Source organism: Melanostigma gelatinosum (genome assembly GCF_949748355.1).
Source record: "Melanostigma gelatinosum genome assembly, chromosome: 2".
Classification (NCBI taxonomy): Eukaryota; Metazoa; Chordata; class Actinopteri; order Perciformes; family Zoarcidae; genus Melanostigma; species Melanostigma gelatinosum.
The window spans coordinates 8576318-8598927 of record NC_136635.1 but is presented as its reverse complement, the minus strand read 5'-3'; the positions used below and the strand labels follow the sequence as shown (position 1 = coordinate 8598927).

The 22610-nt window shown below is 43.0% G+C and overlaps 1 protein-coding gene across 1 annotated transcript; it reads left to right on the top strand.

Annotated features, from left to right (window-relative positions):
* Positions 1–18509: 18509 nt before the first annotated feature.
* Positions 18510–22291, top strand: styx (serine/threonine/tyrosine interacting protein). The gene is made up of 11 exons (XM_079281732.1): positions 18510–18693; positions 19024–19056; positions 19848–19901; positions 20001–20098; positions 20193–20253; positions 20352–20388; positions 20483–20522; positions 20658–20708; positions 21278–21350; positions 21829–21922; positions 22121–22291. The coding sequence occupies exons 1-11, from the start codon at positions 18634–18636 to the stop codon at positions 22192–22194; spliced, it is 675 nt and encodes a 224-aa protein (XP_079137858.1). The 5' UTR covers positions 18510–18633; the 3' UTR covers positions 22195–22291.
* The last annotated feature ends 319 nt before the right edge of the window (positions 22292–22610 follow it).

Sequence of the window (22610 nt, the reverse complement as noted above, 5' to 3'; positions counted from 1 at the left end):
TGGTTTTGATGTCAAATACTTTTTTAATGTATGAAACAGCATGCGTTCATGTTGACGTAGTTGACTCCTGACGAGGTAGCAGCAGGTGGGGTCAAACGATTTGGTGATGAATAAACTTACAGAGTGCAGTCCAAACGCAGGCAGGCAACTGAGGAAAATCCAAAACCAGGAACAATAACACACTGGGAAACAGCCTGGACTACTTACGTAATACAAAGATGACAAACTGGGGAAGCACACAGACAAAATACACAAGGAGAGCAGGATGATTACACACTGTTGGAACAAATTAGGGCGGAGCAGACGATTATAAAGGCAAGGAAGTAAAACCAGACATGACGCAAGGGAAGCGTGAACGTAAAAAATGAAACAGGAAAAAGACTAAACCATGACAGGTGAACAGAAAAAGGTGATACTCTTGATATTGTTAGGCCAGATCTAGTCACATACATAATATAATACAACACAGTAGAACAGTGTACAATAGAGTACAGGATAAGAAAAGTGCTTTTATTTTACTCATGCACTGGAAAAAAAGATTACAAAATATAAAAAACATTGCCAAAGTAAAATATAAGCACCATCCATGTTGTAGTCTCAGGGCACCTTTAAAGTAAAAATAATAATGGGATCAGCTCACCTGATGGACGACCTTCCGTTAAAGTGAACAATAATTGTACTTGTTTCATGCATGTATGACCTAAGAATGTATCAAATCAAAAGCTATGGGGACGAAAAAAGAGCAGAAAGGGAGAAGAGGAAGAAGACCGCTGACTGTAGTTTCTTAAGCCAGCGATATCTTGTCTTTATATGTCGCCCAGATGGACTAGAAAGACATGTGACAGAGACTGAAGAGTATAGCTGTTTCCCCGAGAGAGGTGAACGACAGACTTAGCATGAAATACATCATGTAAGACATATGAGCAAACATGTAAGACAAGCCAGCCTGAAAAAGTGTTTTTCATTCTGCTTCTTGTGCACACACCCAGTGAATATTTCTGTACATTTGCATGCGTATAAATGTGCACATGTATGCTTGTACATCTGTGTCTGTGTGTTTGCAGGTGTGTATGTGCAGTATTAACATGTGTGAATCTGACAACGGTTTGAAACCACAGCGCACTTTACAGGCAGAAACCACTGTATTCCCTCGTCAAATCTGCAGAGACCGAATCAGGCCAAACCCACGATGAGCTGATGGCTTATTACAGTTTTTCTCGATTGCTAAGACACATTTCTTGAAACGGTCACCCATTCTCTCAAAACTGTAAACACAAAACCTCATCTTCATGCACTATTTACAAAACCTCTGAATCCTCTTGCAAAATGAAACTTTCGCCTCAAAACAGTTTTACCTGTGCTCAAAATCAAACACTGCTCTCAAATCATAAACAAAGTGATCAAAATAATATACACCGTCAAGCAGTCAGTAAACAATACACCAATAAATAGAAAACACATTGTTCAAAACATATAGTTCTCAGGGAGAAGTCGATTTTTAATCTCAAAACAAATTTCATATGAACGAAAACATGTTCTATTACAGTAGCTCAAAATTAATCAGAAATGACTACTGTGCTTTGCTCTTTGCAATTTCTTTTGTTCTTCCTCCTCCTTGTACTCCTATTTTTACAGTACTGTACCCTGCATCTCACAAACGTGTCCTTTGTCTCTGTGATACTGTAATTCTTGTTCTTTGTTGATATGAACCTGAAACCAGTCAACATCTATTGAGCAGTCAGTGCTGTTACTGTAACAAATAGAAAGCACGATGTTCAAGGCCATACAATTTGTTCATTGTACATTATACAGCCTACAGTGCACTGTAGGCCTACTACAGTATACAATACATACAGTGATGAACTTTACAAATGTCTATTGAAACAGCTGCATATAGTGTAGTACAGTAAATTTGCAATTACAAAAATACAGTAGCATACTGTACCTGTACTCTTCTCTGAATGTCCTTACTATGGTGGACACAGACAATCGGCTGAAATTGGGGTGCAGTCTAAGTCCTGCTTCCCTCATTGTCAGTCCGTGGACTATAACATGGTCTATGACTGTTGCTCGAATTTCATCAGATATTTCCACTCTTTGTCTTCCTCTTCCTATTCGCCCACCTCGCATACGCACTTGTCCTCGTCCTCTCACATTGTTTCTTCTAGCCATTCTCAGACTTTCTCCTTCCCACCTTCAACCACGTTGAAGGTGGGAAATCAATTTGTGAAATCAATTATGAGTGAAATCAATTTTGAGTGATTGTGTTTAATCAATGACATGTGCTCTCTATTTGTATTTGATTGTTGCCACTTGTGTTTACCAGTGTGGATGACATTAGAGTGCAGAATGCGTTTTGAGACTGAGAATGTGTTTAGAATTTTGCTGAAAAGTCAAAGTGAGATCTGCAAATTGTGTTTTACCATGTGACAGAGTTTAAGGTATTGACAACAGACTGCACAATTAGCTAAATGAGTTCAGGCAACTGAGAACTTTGTTCAGCCAATGGGTTTTAGTGTTTTAGCAATTGAGAAAAACTGTAATGCCCGGGGACCTGGTATGTACCCGACACATTCAGATTGTGCATTTAGCTTTTTGCCCCATTACAGGCAATATTAAGCCTGAAGGTGCAGGGCCCATTTCCACAGAGCCGGCCTGTAATGAGAGATCAGAGGCGAGGTTTTATCACAGGCAATAAAACATGAGAACTGTGTGTCTGTTAATAAGATCCCGAGAGGATTGGAGAGGGGGGGGTGAAAGTTGTGGGCTCCTAGGATCAAAGACATGTCAGCCTGGAGAGAGAGAGAGAGAGAGAGAGAGAGAGAGAGAGAGAGAGAGAGAGAGAGAGAGAGAGAGAGAGAGAGAGAGAGGAGAGGAGAGGAGAGGAGAGAGAGAGAGAGAGAGAGAGAGAGAGAGAGAGAGGGAGGGAGAGGAGAGGAGAGAGAGAGGGAGAGAGAGAGGAGAGGAGAGGCGAGAGAGAGAGGGAGAGGGAGAGAGAGAGGGAGAGAGGAGAGGAGAGAGAGGAGAGGAGAGAGAGAGAGGAGAGAGAGAGAGAGGTTTTGGTTTTTAAAAACTCTTTATTTCACTGTTACAGTGAAACCAGAAACACTAAAACATCACTTAATAATCAGAAAATCAATAAAATAAAAACCAAATAACCAAAATAAAGCACCAAAGAACAAATAAACCATCAATTACAACAATCAATACGTTCAGAAGTTCACCACCAGCTCTCCACCAGCACCCACTGAGCATAAAATGCTCCAAGTATTCCATCTGTCCCTGAAAGCCTGTAAATCATCCACTGTCTGATAGTAGGTGTGTTCCACCCTGAGTCTGGCTTTCAACAGTCCCTCCAGAACCTTCACCGGATCCTCACTACCGGCACCCCGCGCCCGATTCTTACGTGTCAGCCAGATGGCCAACTTGGCAGAACCAGATAAAAAGTTCACCATTGTGTGGACAGCCTTCTGTTTTGAGCAGTATTTTGGACCGAAGATGAACAACATGAAAGAAAAAACCTGTCCAAGACCCTGAAACCATCTTTTTAACCGCTCAAAGAGCCCTGAGAGCCGCGGACACTGAACAAACAAATGTTCCAGGGTCTCAGTCTGCCCGCAGAAACAACACTCCTCCCCAATTTGTGGATCCAGGTGTGCCCGGTATCTGTTGGTGGCTATAACTCCATGTACAACCCTCCACTGGAGGTCTGCTGTCCGTTTTTCAACGGGCAGCTTGTACATGCACCTCCAGCTGCCTCTCGGGGAAGAACCTGGGCCAAAGAACTCGGTCCACCTCGACTCTGTCAACCCTGCCAGAGAGCGGAGGTTCACAACCTTTACACAGATTTCATAGATGGCTTTTTTCTCTGCTGCCTGAAACTTGTCCAGGTGAGGGGTTGTGAACGTCAGCAGCTTGTTTCCTCCCCCCTGCCAGTCCCCCACCGCTGGGGCAATGAGCAGAGTGGGGGCGGGGGGGGGGGGGGGGGGGTGTACTCACTCTCTTCATCCCATTGGTCAGACAGAGTACGGTTTCCTGCAACTGCTCTCAGGCGTTGTGGCAGGGCGGCACAGACCTCCTCCACGATCCTGCTGGTCAACCTGACAGACGTGATGTTATTGTTCTGCCTGAAGGTGGCCATAGATGCTGCGGTTGATGACATCTTCACCAAATGTCCCAGTTTAGTGCAGCCGGCTTCTCTCAGACGCGTTCTCAGGCTGGCAGACTGCAGCGTTTGGGTTCTGATGAAGCTGTTAAAGAACAGAGGTTCCTCCAGCAGCCACGCGCCCGGAGTCTCATCAGCTTTACGTGAAATGTTAAAAATCTGCCACGCCTGCAGAACAGAGCTGTAGAACGGCATCAGCCCGGCCAAGTCCACTTCCTCAGGTTGTAGGAGAAAGAGCTGCTTGTCATAACCCAACCGCCCAGCTCTCCTCAGCAGCAGTCGAGCCGTGTCCATCCAGCTGGGGCCACAGCCATAGAGCAGCCTCTGTGCAGTCCGGAGTCTGAACGAGGCGATCCTGGACTGGATGTCGATGAGACCCTGCCCCCCCTCTGCCACAGGCAGATAGAGCGCTGCTGCACGAACCCAGTGCCGGCCGACCAGAAGAAGTCCACGACAGACCTCTGTATCTCTGCTATGAGGCCTCCAGGTGGCGTCAGAGCGATGAGTCTGTGCCACAGAGTCGAGGCAACTAAGTTATTAGCAACCAGAACTCTTCCCCTATATGACAACTGGGGTAGTAACCATCTCCACCTAGAGAACCGAGCACACACCTTCTCCTTAACTCCCTCCCAGTTCTTTTTCTCAAAATCCTCAGAGCCCAAAAACACACCCAGCACCTTTAGACCTTCTTTTCCCCACTGAAGACCTCCAGGCAGATGAGGCACTGTCTGATGTCTCCACTGTCCCACCAATAAGGCTTCAGACTTTTCCCAGTTCACCCGTGCAGATGAAGCCCCCTCATAAAGAGACAAAGTATCCTGTAGACAACGAACATCTCCCTGGTCCCTGATGAAGATGTTTACGTCATCAGCATACGCAGACACAGTGAGAGGACTACAAAGACTAGAGGACCCCGGCAGTGACAGACCACTGAGCCGACTTCTCAGCCTGCACAACAGAGGCTCAAAAGCGAGGCTGTAGAGTTGCCCCGAGATAGGACAACCCTGCCTTATCCCTCGCCGTACAGGGATCGGTCGACTCAGGCCAGCTCCCATTTTGACCATGCATTCAGCACCACTGTAGAGCAAACCCACCCAAGCCAAAAACCCATCACCAAGCCCGAAAGCCCTGAGTGCAGAAAACAGATATGTGTGACCCACCCTGTCAAAAGCCTTCTCCTGGTCTAGTGAGACAATACCTACATCTACATCGTGACATTTACACACATCAAGCACATCACGGATGAGAAAGATATTGTCCATAACTGTCCTGTCTGGGATACAGTACATTTGGTCGCTATTTACAACCACTTCCAGGTAGTCTCTTAGTCTGTTGGACAAGGCTCTGGAAAGCACCTTATAGTCCGTGCAAAGCAGGGCCACTGGCCTCCAGTTCTTCAGAAGGGCCAAGTCGCCCTTCTTGGGCAGCAGGGAGAGTACTGCCCGCTGGCACGAAACAGGCAGTGTTCCTATTTTAAAACATTCCATCAAAACAGAGTGTAAGTCAGAACCGATAATGTTCCAGAATGTCTTAAAGAAGTCCGAGGAGAGGCCGTCGATTCCCGGAGTCTTTCCTGAAGCCATCTGGTTCACTGCAGTTGAAAGCTCCTCCAGCGTCAGCTCTCTGTCCAGCGTGGCCCTCTCTGCTGGACTGAGCTGAGGAAGACCCTCCAGGAGCTCCTTACTGCTGTCTATATTGGACGGCTCTTCCCCAAAAAGAGCAGCGTAGAAGCCCACAGCATGGGTCCTCATCTCCCTCTGGTCAGTGGTTATCCTGCCTCCCGGGAGCATTAGGCAGGTCATCCGCTTCCTCTGCGCCACTGATCTCTCCAGGTTGAAGAAAAACAAACTTGGGGCATCCATGTCCTTCAACTGAAGGAAACGGGACCTGACCCGAGCTCCTTTCACTCGCTCTTGCAGGAATGAACTCAACCTCCTCTCCTTCAGCAGTTGGCCCACACCGGGATCTGGGTCTCTCTGGAAGCCCTCCTCAATGATCTTTATGTTGGCTTCAAGGTCTTTGACAGCAGACTTGATTTTAGCGGTGGCGTTTGAGGTGTACTGCTGGCAGAACACACGAATCTGGGCTTTTCCGACCTCCCACCACTGCTTCAGAGAACTGAAACAAGCTTTTTCAGTTTTCCACTGCTGCCAAAGAACCCCAAAGCTCTGACAAAAAGCGGTGTCCTGTAAAAGTTTATTATTAAAATGCCAGTAGGAGTTAACCCTTTCACCCGGTGAGGTTATCAAGCCTAAACTGACGAGGTGGTGATCGCTGAACCCAACTGGACTGATTGTGCTGCTCTTCAGTCTGGAACTGAGACTGCGAGAGATGTAAACTCTGTCCAGCCTGGCTGCACTAATCCTGTCATTACTGACTCTAACCCAGGTGTACTGTCTGCTTAGTGGGTGTTTTACTCTCCAAGTGTCCAACAGATCTAAGTGTGAGATGACGTTGTGGAGACTCTGAGCTGACTGTGGGTGTGGTTCCTCACTATTTCGGTCCATGGTGAAGTCTAGAGTACAGTTAAAATCCCCTCCGATGATCAGCTGCACCTGAAGGCAGCTCTGCAGTTCGTTTTGCAGCGTAGTGAAGAAGCGTGCTCTCTCTGGCCCCTGATTCGGTGCATATATGTTGACGAAGCAGTAAAGCGAGCTCTGTATCTCTGCCCTCACCATCAGCAAACGACCCTTCACCACCTCAGTGACTGACAGGACGGTTGCATTAGCTGCTGTTCTAAACAGCACGGCTACCCCGGCACTAAGATTGGTTCCGTGGCTCAAGGTGCATGAGCCCTCCCACCATAAACCCCAGTCTACTTCATCTGATGGAATGGTGTGAGTTTCTTGCAAAAATAGAATGTCCAACCTTTTTTGATTTACAACCTCCTGTATTAATGCTCTTTTATGCCCGTCCCTCCCACCATTGATGTTTAAAGACCCTAAATTGAAGCTCTGCATGGAAAGGTCAGAGGATGGAAGAAGGTAAGACAAGATGAGAAGTGAGCAGTGGAAAGTGGAAAACCCCGTGTGGCACATGATCATGTTAAACTGTCTTAGTTTGAACCCTTTTACTTTTCCTCACTTTCCTCAGGGTTGTGATGTGTTTCTTCAGGCGGTAACGCTTTTTCCCATCTAAAAGGTCCAAACCCACCTTTCTCTGCACCACCCCCACAGATCGGATGAACTTCTCAATGTCAGGGAAATAATCACTCACTTTTAAAGATCTATTTAAAGTTACATCCAAAAACGAGTTTATTTCCTCAAGTGAATACAGATCAGTGCTTTTAATGCACGTTTCAGAATTTGATGCAAGATCTGATTCACTCTCATAGTCCATGTCCTCTCCTTCACAAGACAGCTGGCTGTTGGACACAGACCCTACACTCTGTGCGTCATCTAAGGCTGCGCTGAGATCTCCACCTGCAGAACCTGTAGCTGCCTCTTCACAGACTCCTACAGACTGTGGTGGTGCTTCGGTACCAGATGTAATGAGGTTCTGCGCCACCACAGAAGCCTGCTGGTTGTAAGACTGGCCCTGATCCTCCTTATCGACATTATTGTCATCAGCAGAAGACGAAGAAACGCCGCCGACCGCACCGGCGGCAGCCACAGCCACACCAGCGGGTCCGGCGCGGCCGGTGCGGTCGGCACCGCCGCAGCCTGAGGCTCCGCAGCCGGAGGCTCCGCAGCCGGAGGCTCCACAGCCGGTGCAGGAGCGGTCGGTACGGCCGCAGCCGGTGCAGGAGCGGTCGGTACGGCCGCAGCCGGAGGCTCCGCAGCCGGAGGCTCCGCAGCCGGAGGCTCCGCAGCCGGTGCAGGAGCGGTCGGTACCGCCGCAGCCGGAGGCTCCGCTTCCGGTGCCGGAGCGGCCGCCGCCGGAGCAGCCGGAGGCTCCGCCTCCGCGCTTCCCCGCTGCTTGTGCGGACACGCGAAGCGTTTGTGTCCTACATCTCCACACTCAAAGCATTTGATCTGTCCCGAGCTCGCGTACACCATGTATGAACCCTCCCCGTGTTTAACCCTGAAGGACACCTCCAGTGTTTGTGTCGGTGACTCCAGGAACATGAAGACCTGCCGCCTAAGAGACAGCACGTGCTTCAGCTTGGGGTCCTTACACCCCAAATTAACTGTTCTAAATCCACTGGCAAACTTTCCAAACCTGCGCAGCTCATTCCCTAACAGCTCGTCCGGTATAAACGGCGGAACACCGGACACGGTGATCCGCGTAGAGGGCACCGAGAGCGGAGAGACCTGCACGAAGCTGTCCCTGATGAACACGCCGCTCTCTATCAGCTTGTGGACGTAAGCCTCGCTCGCCACGAACACAACCACAGCTTTATTCATCCGAGACGCGAAGGAAAGTTTGTCATGTCCCACCTGTTCTCCCACAGCCAGCAGCACCTCCTGTACTGACACGCTGCTGTCCGGTGGAACTACCCGGACTCCATGCCGGATTGACGGGCGCGGCGTCTCGGAGGACGCCATCCTCCCAAACCACGCCAAACAACACCACTAACCACACGTTCTACCGATAAATACACCGCTTATATCTTACCTGATCATGTGCAGAGACAGAGGAAGAAATCCCAAAGCAGTGAAACAACAATCAAACCTCCGCGCCGCTCACACTCACGTCCACCACTCACACGCAACCGGAAACGGAAACAGAGAGGAGAGAGAGAGAGAGGAGAGGAGAGAGAGAGAGGAGAGGAGAGAGGAGAGGAGAGAGGGGAGAGGAATGACAGAAAACAAATGAACAAAAGGCAGTGGAATGAATGAAGTTGGATACAAAGAGAAAAATCATACAAAAAATGATGTGTTTTATTTTTTCTATCATATTCTCGTTTCTGTTATGGCAGCATAGTAATCTTTCTTAGCCTAATAAGTGTGCTGCCTCTGTTTCCATTATTGTCTGTTCATATTGTGCATACTCCATTTATATGTCTCTCTCACACTGAAAAGCCCAAGAATATTACTTTTGCATGCGATCCTGAGGCTGTCGTTACACCTCGTTTTAGAGTGTGGCTTGTATCTGGACTGTTATATGTCAAATTGGATTACATTCACATCTGACATTGAAATAGAAGTATCTGCATTAAATATGATATTTCTCTCCATTGTCACAAAGCAAAATCCTGCATATGTCTGTCAAACTGACCATAAACCCTCATTTTTTGCAATATATCAAAATCTATTTTACGATGCAACTCAGCACAACAACCCTGCTGTCACATAAATTACCGACTATCACACATCAAATGCACTTGAAGTAAGAAAAGAAAAAAAAACACTTGTTTCGCACAATAAGGGCTCTTGTTAGGTATTATATGTAATATATTCATAACAGATATGCATTAAATGCATATGGTTTAGGGAGAGCTCATTTTATTTGATGTACTGTTGAGTAGAATAACCATTAGATTAGATTAATAGCAATGCATTGTATTTTATAAACTCATATGTTTTCTATACAAAAACTTTATCTGCAAAGTAACAAGGAACTATGCCTGTTACATAAATATAATAAAAAAGTCCCCTTGAGTAGTGGAGTAGAAGTATAACACAGCATCAAATAGAAATACTCAAGTTAAGTACCTCAGAATTGTAGATTTGCAGTAAATGTACTTACCGGTAGTCACTTTCCTTTATTGAGTAACTTAAATGAGTAACTGACTGATAGAATATATCAAATAATAATGATGCCGTGCTGAATATTCTGTTTCATTTCAACATTTAGACGATGATGTATCTTTATCAAACACACTCATGGCTATATTTTCCCATATGAAATATTACATGGACGTATAGATCCTCAAAAAGATGCAGTGCCACTTAAGTAAGTGCATAGCTCTGCATAAAGTCCTTTTCATCTCCGTACTGGGAGGTCAGAAATGAAATCATGGCTGTGGAGCAGCTGCACTTGATATGACAGGAGCCCTTCCAATTTATTTTGATTGGCCTTGCTTTATGCAAGCTCCGGGTAGATTTCCCATGGGCAACTATGCATTCGCGCTAAGACTTTGAAATTCAAAATATGCAACGCCCACGAGCAGAAACTAGAAATGAATGCAAAAGTATGGTCAGAGCGGACATGTCTATTCGGCTTTCTTTAGGGGCCAACTCTGATATCTTTATTTTAAGGTTGTGATCTAATTTTAATTATCACATTTTAACAACAATAAGGCCTAACCATGAATACATACTGTATACATACTGTGCAGGGTGTCATGAAGGAATATCCAGGACAACCAGATAAATCTAGGTCTTCTGTCAGTCCCACGCACACGATGTAAGAGCCGTGGTGACCGAGCCTTTGAGGCAGTGGCCCCGAGGCTCTGGAATGCTCTGCCTGCAACTCTGCGCCTCGCAGATACTGTGGATACTTTTAAAAGCCAGATCAAAACCCACCTGTTTAGGCTGGCGTTTGTGTAAAAGTAAACCCATGTCCTAGACCTGCTCTTAACATATGTTTTACATTTTTATTTCATTTTTTATTATTTTTTATTTAATTTTTAATTTTTGACTTTTCTCTGTGTAGATAATTTATTGACCCTAGGGTCACATTGTGTTTTTTATGCTTTTAAATGTCTGCTCTGTTAAGCACTTTGTGATATTATTGTCTGTGAAAAGCGCTATATCAATAAAATTCATTCATTCATTCATTCATATATTCATAAATCAAGTGGAGTCTAACCAGAGTGTCAGTTAACAGCTGATAGATTTTAGGGCTTGGTGAGAACTTTATTGAAGATCTTTACGAAATTCTTCAGCAGAAGCTAATTCAGACCGTACCATGGGTTATTGATTCAGACCGGATTTATAATTGACTTAAACCTTTATCGGTTCACAGCGTGTGGATGTGTAGACCTCAGTATGATCCTCGTGTGCAGCCACCACTGCTGTGTGTATTGGCTGCTGCACAAACGGTCTCGTCGGTATGAACCCTAAAAACTGTGGTTTCCGTGACAACCCTAATCACCTTTTAAGTTGAATACATTTCCATGATTTATCTCTGGCCAAATAGGCTATCACACTGGCCATCTTAGATATTAGAGGTAGATATAGTTCTGTGCTGTACCTGTCAGATACAAAGGGAAATGAAAAAGAATCGTTCATCAATCATCAGAGAGGAATGAAGGTCCAGGGTGATGAGAGAAACCTGTTTACCGGAAGATAAGATGAGATGTTGAAGAGACCTTTTCATTTAAATGGACCACAGCGGGTTATATAAACACTCTCTGGAATAAACTGAATGAAATAAAGCAATGTTCTATGGACCAACACACAAATGAATCCTTCGTGCCAATACATGTTACACAATGGTCAGATTCATAATGTCAGGGATTTATTATGTGAATGAAGCACGAACTCAATCATGGGCTTCGTTTGTCACAAGCAATGTTTACCAACAAAACGAGATAGACACATCGAAGTCATCATAAGGACGACCTGTAAATTGAAGCATTGTGATGGGACAAGCATCCATCCTGAATTAGCTACTTTTTCAAGATTTGTGTTGTTTTGCAGAAGTTGAGCGCGCTCGTATCTCCTCTGCGAGGGTCAAGACATGACAAATAGTCTCCACTAGCCTCTACACTGATATTTCCCAAAAGATAATGAAGATATTTAGTTCATGTTAGATGTAGACTCGGCCAGTTATGATCTTTTTTTTTTCATGATTGCATTACATGCACCTCCAGTCAGTGGGAATTTGAAATTAATTTACAGGACTGACTGTTCTGCCCACGTCGAGCTGGAAGGCCAACTCTATGTTCTTCTCACTCCCCATCTTGTTTGTCCTTAATGAAGCAGGATTGATGGCCCGCCAGCGGAAACACAGCTCACCTCATCAGCAACCAGCCAGGGGAGGGACGCTCTCCAATAAATAGTGCAGTAAACACACAATTAAGGGCTTGCATGTCAGCGCTCCGTTATTACATCCTACCAATTAAGCATCGGGGGTAACCTCCTCATTTGTACCGCTTTGCGCCTGTAATCAGTCATTTAGAGAATAATGTGCTGAGTCTCAGCTGCAGACTCAATAACCAGTGAGAGGGTGAAAGTGGGTGGTGGTGATGGTGGAGCGTCTGTCTACTTTGTGTGCAGTAAAGTTGTAAGGTGAAGAGTTTAGGCCGTTGCTAGGATGAGCAAGTCTTCTGGCCTTTTCAATGAAGACAAAAAGTTGGAAGTATGTGGAAAAGAGATGTATCAGATAAACATGTATTTTGTTGTAATTATCTAAAGCCTCTCCGTAAATTTCAAACAGCCGTGAGAATACATTCAAATGATGCTCCTCCGCTATATAGGCCAACAAAAGCAAGCAGAGCCAGCGTGCTAATCTGCTTTAATATGAATAATGTTTAGAGCTCGAGGACTTTTTTCATCAAGCCAAATTCAAGAGCCCCTTGGGCTGAAAAATAAATGTAAAGGCGGGCCAGAGCGAGTGAGCATGCATTTAGCATCATGTCTCGAACAAAGAAATGTGCATATTCACTAAAACAAGCCTCCACCATAACCTGAAGCTCGATGGCCGTGGAATCGCTGGAGTTGGCTTGTATGTTTGGCTTCTGAATGTTTATGTTTGACTGCCATCTAGTGTGAAAGATGTGTAAGTGCATTACTGATGCTTAGACTTGCACGCAAACATGCAACATTTTTAGAGACTTTAGAGGCCTTTTTTGGCATGAAATGGGTTTTATGAGCACATTGGCATCATGGAACTTTTGAAAGATCTCTTGTCTTTGCATTTTTACAACAGCCTCATGTTACTAAAGTAGCAATAAGGACAAGTAACTCTATCCACCCGGCTCTAATGTACTATTATTAGTACATTATCATTTTGGATACTTCTGTTTGTGTGACGAACATGAATATGTATAAGGACCCGGTCACAAACGGATAAACTGCTCTACCCATAAGCGGGCCTCTGTTTTTCCTCAAAGCATGAAGTTACTCCAACTTGGCCCTGATACTGACACATATCTTTACTGTCTTGATCCATTGGCGGCCATCATGTATTCCCAAGGGCATGATGGGAAACATCAGAAAGCTAATGTGCCCTGTCGCCGTGCTAGAATCATCCAGGAAGGACTTAAATAACATTCAGTTCAAAGTATGTTATTAATGATCTGGCCACTGCAATCTCTCGATCCCATCCGATTGAGTACCTTTGGGATGAACTCTATTGCGGTATCCAAAGGAACACCCACCCATACACCTTACGTAATTGCATCGATAAATGCATGATCAGGTTTATTAACACTGGGACGCTAAAGTTTTCCAAGTAAGTAAAGTTTCTTTTTACTAACGCTGACGGCATTTAATAGTCGGAGAAGTACAATTTTTTTGTGAGAAAGCTTTTATTATTCTCGAGGGATTCAATTTTTTGATATCATGGGCCATGAATGTGACTTATGGAAAATAATGCCACTCTAGGCCCCTTTGGGCACAGTGTGCGACGCTGTCCTCTATCTTACTCTCACCAAATTGCTGTAATGCTTCCACTGCTGGCTCCATTCATCAAGTACAGTATCGCTGTCAAGGTTTTATTGACTGTAAAAGCATGATTCAGTAGATCTACCGTTGTAGATATGGGCAAATAAGAAAGGTGTTATTGTTTTCTTCGTTGTGTTAAATTGTTAAACACACATTTGTTTTTCATCAGAAAGCTACAAAAACAGCCAACTTTTGATTGACTTCTATGTAATGTTGAAATGTTTTTTGTATGTAGTTGTTCAGCATTCCTTGAAGAAAAATAATAAAATGTCAACTGGAAGAGTTCTTCAAATGGACTAAATATACCTATTGTATTCTTTCCCATATTTCCCTTTCACCTGCCTACCATTTGAATAATAGTAACATCTGCTCTGGTTATATAGAATACTTTCATATTTTAAGTACTTCTTAAACATTTAGAAAATCTGACAAAGTGGATGCCTTCATTTCACAAACAAAAACATACATTTGTATCTGGAATAATTATATATATTTGAAAGCAGTGACCACCTGTTTCTCTGTGAGTTAGGATCTCCCTGTTTTGCGAAAGACCCTGGGGGCATGTTTACAATATGCCTCCTGAAAATGCAAGTGTTTTGCCACAATAAGAGTTTTGAATAGGTTCATCTTGTCTTAATCCATCCACTTTGTAGCAAAAAGGCTCCCGGGAATATAACCAAACATAGCAACTGACTGTCATCAGGTACATGGATGAATAATCACACAAAGCATAGAAAAATATGTGTAAAAATATATATCAGTTAGTGCCAGAATGAGAGCCCCAGTTAACAATTAGCTAAGCAGATGAAAACCACTGAGATGTCTATGAATTCATGAATAATAATGAATCAGGGCCCTCTCTGCCAAATAACACATCTTGAATCTTGTTAATTATGAGTCCATGATGGAAGAAAAGCTACCTTGTAATACAATAAAATCACAAAGGTATCTTGCTTTTGGGAGTGGGTCAGAGTTAACTAGCCCGATTTGTTCTTTTATTTTACCACATAATTAATTCTTACCTACAGAACACACTTTTTTATGTTTTGTGTCTTTACTGTTCTCCCTCCAGGGGGGGGGGGTTTGGTGCCGCCCAGGTTACACCCGGCAGAGCGGCACTATGGGGGACCTCGATGGCCTGCAAGTGACCCTTCAGCTCTCATAGTCTCTCTTAATCAATTCGTAAATCTCGCCAGTTTCTACCCTAATTTAGATTTCAGCTGATGATGGCTCATCTTTATATACGACTGCAGTCAAAAGCAACGAATTCTGCATTCACAGTTTGACCTGATTCAAAATATTTCTCACAAGGGTTTCAGTTTCTGTGTAGACTTGACAAGTAGAGAGAAATACTTCACTGCATAATTATATGCTGTCCCAACCCATCCATCCCATAGAAAGCTTTGATGATGAAAATGGATGCCATGCTTCTCAGCGTTTCAGCTGCTGAGTTTTGTTTCACATTGAATAACTTTTTTTTCTGCTGCATTCAGATTTGATGATTGATGTTGTGTGGATTCTCAGATGACACGGGGTTGAGTAGAACTTGTGGTCGAACTCTTAACGGGGTCAAAAGAGGCATAGTCTACTCAGACAATAAAGAAGTGATGGGATTCTGTTGTTTGTGAAATCCCATTCGCTTGTATTGCCACCATTGGGATGTGCAACAACATGGCCAGATGTTTGCTGATGTTTCCCTCTGAAATGTCCAACATTCAAAAAGACAGGGAAGTTTTATTCCAGAGCAGGACTACGAGCTGGGAAGTGAGTTAGACCCAAACAATCATACTTCAACCTCGCTGCAGATATATGATATATTATTACTCTCACAGGACACTACATTTCTTATTCAGCGTTTGTGTTTGTAAATGAATAATTATATGTTGTAGGGTTAACGAGTTGTTCATTGTATACCGATGTGTCTGTAAAACTGTGTTTACGGTACTCTTTAATTATGTAAATCAAGTGTTTTGAATTATTTGAACACACAGTCACCATCAGCAGATTTAGTTTCAGAGCCAAGCCAGCTTTTTTAATCTATTTAGCACAATGGCTTCTTTAGACATATCGTAATGAATTAGTACACATTCACTTTTAGCGACGTTGAACATATAAATACTTAATTCTATTATCAAGTGAGAAGAAGTTATACTATACTGTAGCTGTCATATATGTCGTGTTATATATGATATTTGTGTTGGGTACTTTAGAGTGCTCTTGTGGGAGTTACAGCACTATCTTAAGGTTTTAGCCTGACGTTGACTTATCTCCGATACAGATGGACCTAATTATTATGGTAAGCTATAAGGGACTACGGCATAGTATCGTGGGTTTGTAGGTTTTTATTCGCTGGTTGATGTATTGTGGCATTAATGGATTTTTTTAATGCCTTTTTTGCATGGTTTAGAGTGTTATTTATGGTTTATTAATGTGAAAAGAGCCATTCTATTTTACCCAAAGTCGATTAAATGACCCTGATGATTACCTTAAATTACTCACTTTAAACATTAAAAGCAATCAATTTACTTTTAAAATAAATGATTTGAATTAAATGTAATCAATTTCAATTTTTTTTCTCAAGTGATGATCAAGCAAAGACCGTAAGGCATGAAATAATTAGGTTGCAGATATCCTTGTTGACCAAGCTCAACAATGAGTTGTTCTACTAACAAAGTGTTGTCTGTAAAGCCTAATACATCGTATTCATGTGTGTTGCAGAGCTCTATTGTTGTCCAAACACCATCAAAAATACATCACGAGCCACACTGCTGCACTGTGTGACATGTTTCTTCACAGGACGATGAACACTGGCACTGGCGGTTTATTTTCAGTCAGTTCCACATTCACCTGCAGCCGGAAATAGTCTCAGACAAATACACTACTGTCAACGACTAAAAACGACAGTATCCGGGTGTTAAATTACAACATTCAAGCCCAGTCTGGTAACTTTGTTGCGTCATTCCTCATTTCATTTGAACGGTCTGCTGCACTCTATACAATGATGGCAGAATGTGGCCAAAGATGAGAAAATACTTGAAAAAAAAAAAAAAAAACTGCATATTAGTGACTTTTTTTTAAATGTATGTATTAAATATGAACAGGGTTTAAGAGTATCTAGTATCTATTGTACGTTTAGTACAATACACACACAGTCATGGTAGTCTATTGGTTTTTTTTTGCTTAGCTTCTTCCTCCAACATATTTCTTTACTCTCTCCCGCTCTGTGATCCCCCTCACAACATTTCTGCTAAAGGAATCTGGCATGGCTGCTAATTTCTAATTGGGCCTGGAACAGCCGAAAATCAAAAAGCTGTTGATACCAGGATGTCGTCGCTACAGGGAAACCATCTCACCATTTATGGATATTTCTTTTTAGCAGCAGGATAAAGATTTGTTCGGAGGAAATAAAGTTGAGGGAAGATAGATGTGCAAGAATATCAGGTGTTACACATTGAAGTGCATGTAATTGACATTCTTCAAAGCTTCATTTTCAGGGAGAGTAGGGGATATATCTGCCGCTGATAAGCAATGCTGACCAGTAGTGCTGCTGAGCTATGACATGTTACTCAGACGCACAAACATATGCACTCATAGACAAAACACATGTTCAAACCTTTGCCGACTGGAGCAGTTCTGCTGTGAGATTACATCTCCCTCTGATCTGTGAAAGAAAAGTGCCGTCCCCTCCCACAGGCCAGGCGGTAAACAAAAATCACAAAATGCTACACTGTCACACAACAACAAACAGATGACACGAGAGACTAAATAAACATCTAGTAATTATTCATGCACTCTGTTTTAGATCAGGGATGTTTTTTATCTGATTATTAAGCAAGAATGGATGCTAGATATATAGGGGTGAGAGCAGAACAATATTTGAGGAAGGAGAGAGAGAGAGATGCTGAATTATCTTAAAGGCTTGCATGCTTTAAGCACGTAAAGATACTGAATTGATAAAATGATATCACGTCAAGGTGAGATCGAGTAGACATACAATTTTCCAGTCAGTCTCCTTAAAATGTATGCATTTCGATTTCTACACAGAATAAGTAAGAGTGGACACAATAACATGAACATCTGTAAATGGGGGGGGGGGGGGAAGATGAGGATTTGTCTCTACGGTAACATTAGTAGTGGATTGAGGTCTTCCTGAAATTTACTTTCAGGTGTTCCTGTTAATTTGTCCACCAAGAAAACCCTTATCATTACTTTTAACAAACTACAGTTAGTTAATTCAGTCTTCCGATCCAGTTATCCCAATATAATGTATTTTCATTCACTTCATTCAATATCTAAATAATAACTAGCATTATTATTGTATCAATTTCCTTCCGGTACACTCCCCTGCACATCCCTTCTATGTTCCTTTATTTAAATACGCCTGTCACTTTACAGTACTTTAACTTTACATTACACTTACATTTTACTTGCTTATTGTCATATGTTTGTTTGTGCGCTTTATTTTATATTTGATTGTAAATTTGAATATGTTTCTGTAATTTGCACTGTGTTGATTGTTTAATATATGTAATGTTTAATGTTATGCACCACCCTTGTATTATTGTATTGGATATGCAAATTCCTTGTATGTGCAACATACCTTGACAAATAAACTCTGATTCTGATGTATTATTATTCGTATAATAATAAAGAAAAAGAAGAATATTGTTATTATATGTGTGTTTTTTGTGTCTCACCATAACCCTCCATGCACCATCGTCTCCTATCCTGAACCTGACTGCTGTGCGCTTCGTAGACCGCGGGACGTCGCCGTTGCTCTCGCGCTTCCTCCTTTCTACGTGTGTGCCGTCTGCCGAGCGGGTCACGTGACACATCTGTCAGGGGACTGCATGGCGGACATGCATGTGGAGCCTCAAAACAAATTGCACCGATTGTCCAGCTAGCCCCTCCGCGAGAAAGCACCGATACCGCGCGTGAAGCCGGGCCCGCGGTGCCCGAACAGACAGCAGAATGGACGAAGAGAACAAACTTCAGTTCCCGTCTCTGCCCGCGACCAAGGAGGACCTTCTGGTGAGTGCACAGCAAGCCGGAGTGTGGACTGTGTCTGTCGGGCTAATCTGAGCTAACCTCCACTCCGGCGTTATTGGCTAACATCTTAAATACACGCTGGAAAGTAAATGTGTTTTCTGGATCTGTGAAACACGATCGGGTCTTTCTTTGGATGCGCATGCGTCGAAATGTCTTCTTGGCGAACGAAACGTTACATGATCACTGAGTAGCATCTCCAAACATTAGCCACGTATGGAACGTACACAGAGTGAACTGGTGGCCATTCCCCCCACTCTGTCAGCGAAAGATCCCTCCGCCTCTAACCTTTGCTTTTACCTTCCCCTGTGACAGGACTGGGCTTATCCAATGAGACGAGACATGCAGGTATGTGAAACGAGTCTACAGTACACTCGCCACCACTTCTCTGGTCCCACAGGGTTTCATCCCCCCACGGTTGATAGCAGTTATGGAATAAACACTGGTTAAATGATCTATAATGTCACCATCTCTACCAACAATAATGCAAGTTAATTCCAAACAAATGTGTGAGAAAATGTGTTGGTATGAACAAAACATGAGTTGTCTATTTGAGGGTGTGGCCATATTTCAACAATCAACTTCTGTTGGCAAGCTATTGCTGTGATGGCATGATCATGTCTTGTTGTTTTTGGCAAGATTCAAAATAAGTTACCGAAGATGCTGTTTGACGCAATGAAGAGTTTTGTTATTTCTAGATATAAGTTCAGATGATTTACTATTTAGTGATATATATATATATATATATATATATATATATATATATATATATATATATATATATATATATATATCTTAAAACTATTCTTATATGACTATATATATTAAGTCCTTGTCTGTTTCAACCATATCACGCAGCGATAATTAGAGTGTTTACAGGTCAGAGAACCCGTATTTCGAGGCTCACGTTACACACGCTGCCATGTCGTGTTGTTAATGGATAAACAGAGAGAACGTTGATCCGGGTCCACTTTGGTTGACGTTGGCTGCTAAACGTGATATTATAAGACATTCGCCTATCGTAGTAGTAAGACATGATGTTTGTGAGGAAGCTTAGTGTTATACGGAGTGAATAAACGTATCGCAGGTTTTGGGAAACGCTTGTTTTGTGACATCTTGCTCTTATCTTTTACTTTCAGGAGATATTACCGGGACTGTTTTTAGGTCCCTACTCTGCTGCAATGAAAAGCAAGGTACGTTTTAGTTACCGACAAACGCGGAGAACACGTTTCGATGCTCGTATTTTTGTACAGCTCAACATTTGCATCTTCTTCTTCTTCCTTGTCGTCTAGCTGCCAATCCTTGAGAGACAGGGCATAACGCATGTCGTGTGTGTCCGCCAAGACATCGAGGCCAATTTTATCAAACCGAATTTCGCTCATACATTTAGGTGAGTAAGAACTGCCGCGATCGCTCTGCTTGATGTGAGCTGCATTCTTGTGTGAAACGCTGCTAACCAATGAACTGATGTTGTATCGTTGCAGATACCTCGTGTTAGATATTGCTGACAATCCAGTGGAAAATATTATACGATTTTTCCCTTCAGTGAGTTGCATTGTTGGCTTTCTTTGCAAGTGTTTCATTGACTGAAAGGCACTTTGTGCTTTGCCTGATCTTACTGTCTGTCATTGTCCTCCTAACAGACTAAAGAGTTTATTGATGGCTGCTTAGCAACAGGAGGTAAGGATGCAAGCATGCAGTTTGTCAAAAGTGTCGAGTTGAGAAAAACGTCTTTTTTTTTTTAAATCAACAATCTTTTGTCTCGTTCCTCTAGGAAAGGTCCTGGTTCATGGTAATGCAGGGATATCAAGAAGGTGAGGTTTGTTTTGTTATCATTTCATAATCAGATTTATCTAATTTCACATTAATTGTATGCACTGAATTTACATTACATATAACTGCTTCTTTTCTTTTAATGTTCTTGGATATTTCTTTGTCTATTCTTTCAGTGCTGCCTTAGTGATTGCATACCTCATGGAAACATTTGGGATGAAATACCGGTTAGTGTTTCGTTTGTTTGTTTTCTCACTTTTAACTATGGCCTTCTATTTCACACCATTAGAATACAAGCCGACCTTATTTAGAGATGTGTGATTTAATCAAAGGATTTAGATGCACAGTCCACTGCGTGACAACCACGTAGGCCTCGCATGCATCACGTCTTGTTTGTGCCCTCTTCAAGCATAAAGAAAGAGAGCTAGATCAAATAAACTGTCGAGTGTGCAGGTTTAATAAAGACACACACTGAAGGCAGCACGGGGAATGAAAGTAGCGCCTGCTAAATACAGGGGAAATGTTTGCTGTGGCAGGTAAACCTTTAAAATGACATTTTCCATCTTTCCACTGTCTGGTACCACTGACTCAGTGTTTACAATTCTCAAGCCTTCTACAAAGATGTCCGACAACAATAACTGAGTGACATGTAGACATGTCCAGTGACCTGCCAAATGGCAAAAGAGCAGCATAACTGTTGCAAGAAATAGAAGCACAACTATTTTCACATTTACATACAACTGGGTGTTATTAATTATGTCTGTGGTTGTAACCTCCTGCTCCATGTACTCTACAGGGATGCATTCAGCCACGTCCAGGAGAGGAGGTTCTGCATCAACCCCAATGTGGGCTTTGTGCATCAGCTGCAGGTCAGTCTTTACCTCCAGACAAAGTGCTTCAGATTCTGATCAATCAACCCGACAGTCAAAGTCGTATTACTCTAAATAAATGCACTACTAACTCGTCTGTCAACAAAATGCGTTTCCAGCTCCTCAACTTTAAAAGGTTAGGATGTGTCGTCTGTGGTCGTCAACCTTTTTTGGCCACATTCATTATTGTCATCTGGCTCGCACGCAATATTATGAGTCGGCTCTTTTTTTCCGTGTAAATCATGACAAGCATGTGTTTGTGCACAAGGGAAGGCACGGTGTTTATGTTGGATGTTCTATAAATATCTCATTTGAAAGCGTAAATGCTGCATCGTGTTCACACGATCTTTCATTAAAGATAAGAGGCAAACGTTCAGACCGCCAGCTTCTGAAGCATGTTCGGTGATGAACACACCACAACATTCTGTGTGCTTTTGACTGTCCTCATCACTCGTACTGATGCTCGTTTGTTTCCTAGGAGTATGAAGCGATCTACCTCGCCAAACTGACCATTAAAATGATGTCACCGATGCAGTTGGGCAGATCGTTCTCCTTACAGGCTGGGATGCCAGGTGTGTACATGACGCACTGCTCAGCCACACCCGCCTGCTCCGCTTCTTATCGTTCCAGATAAGCATTCCAAACTAGTGTTGACGGGCATCGTGTTATTGAGACATGGGAGGAGCATAGTTACAGTTGTTTAACTGAGTGTGTTGATGTCTGCGGTCATATTCCGTTATTGTTTTCCCATCTACACATTTCTGTAACAGGAAGCCGTAAACGCAGCCTGGAGGAAGACGAGGACTTTGGAGCAATGCAGGTCACAGCAGCACAGAACGGATGAGTTTTGCTGATATTTAGCTGTGTGGTCGCAGTGCACTCAACTTTTTTTTTCCACATTTTTAATGGGATTAAAAATGTAAATATTTGAACTTTTTCTAGGGGGAAGGGACTAGGGGGGGGGGGGGGAGGGGGGGTCACTCGTGTCTGAGACATGGAGTCCTGAAGGGGATCATGCTAATTTGATAACTCCCTTTTTTTCTCGAGCTGTATGCACTGATCGGAGATTTTTTGCAGTTTTATAGTATTTAAAACATTTTGCATTTGCAGCGGGACAGTATTGCAATTATGCACTTTCGATACTTGAATTTGTGTAGATGACCAGAATGGGGCAGTCGGCAAAAAGGGAAAGTAGCCCAGACGTCGCCCAGTGGAGGACATGAGAAGAGGAAACGCTAATGGCTTTATTTTGGGAGTAAT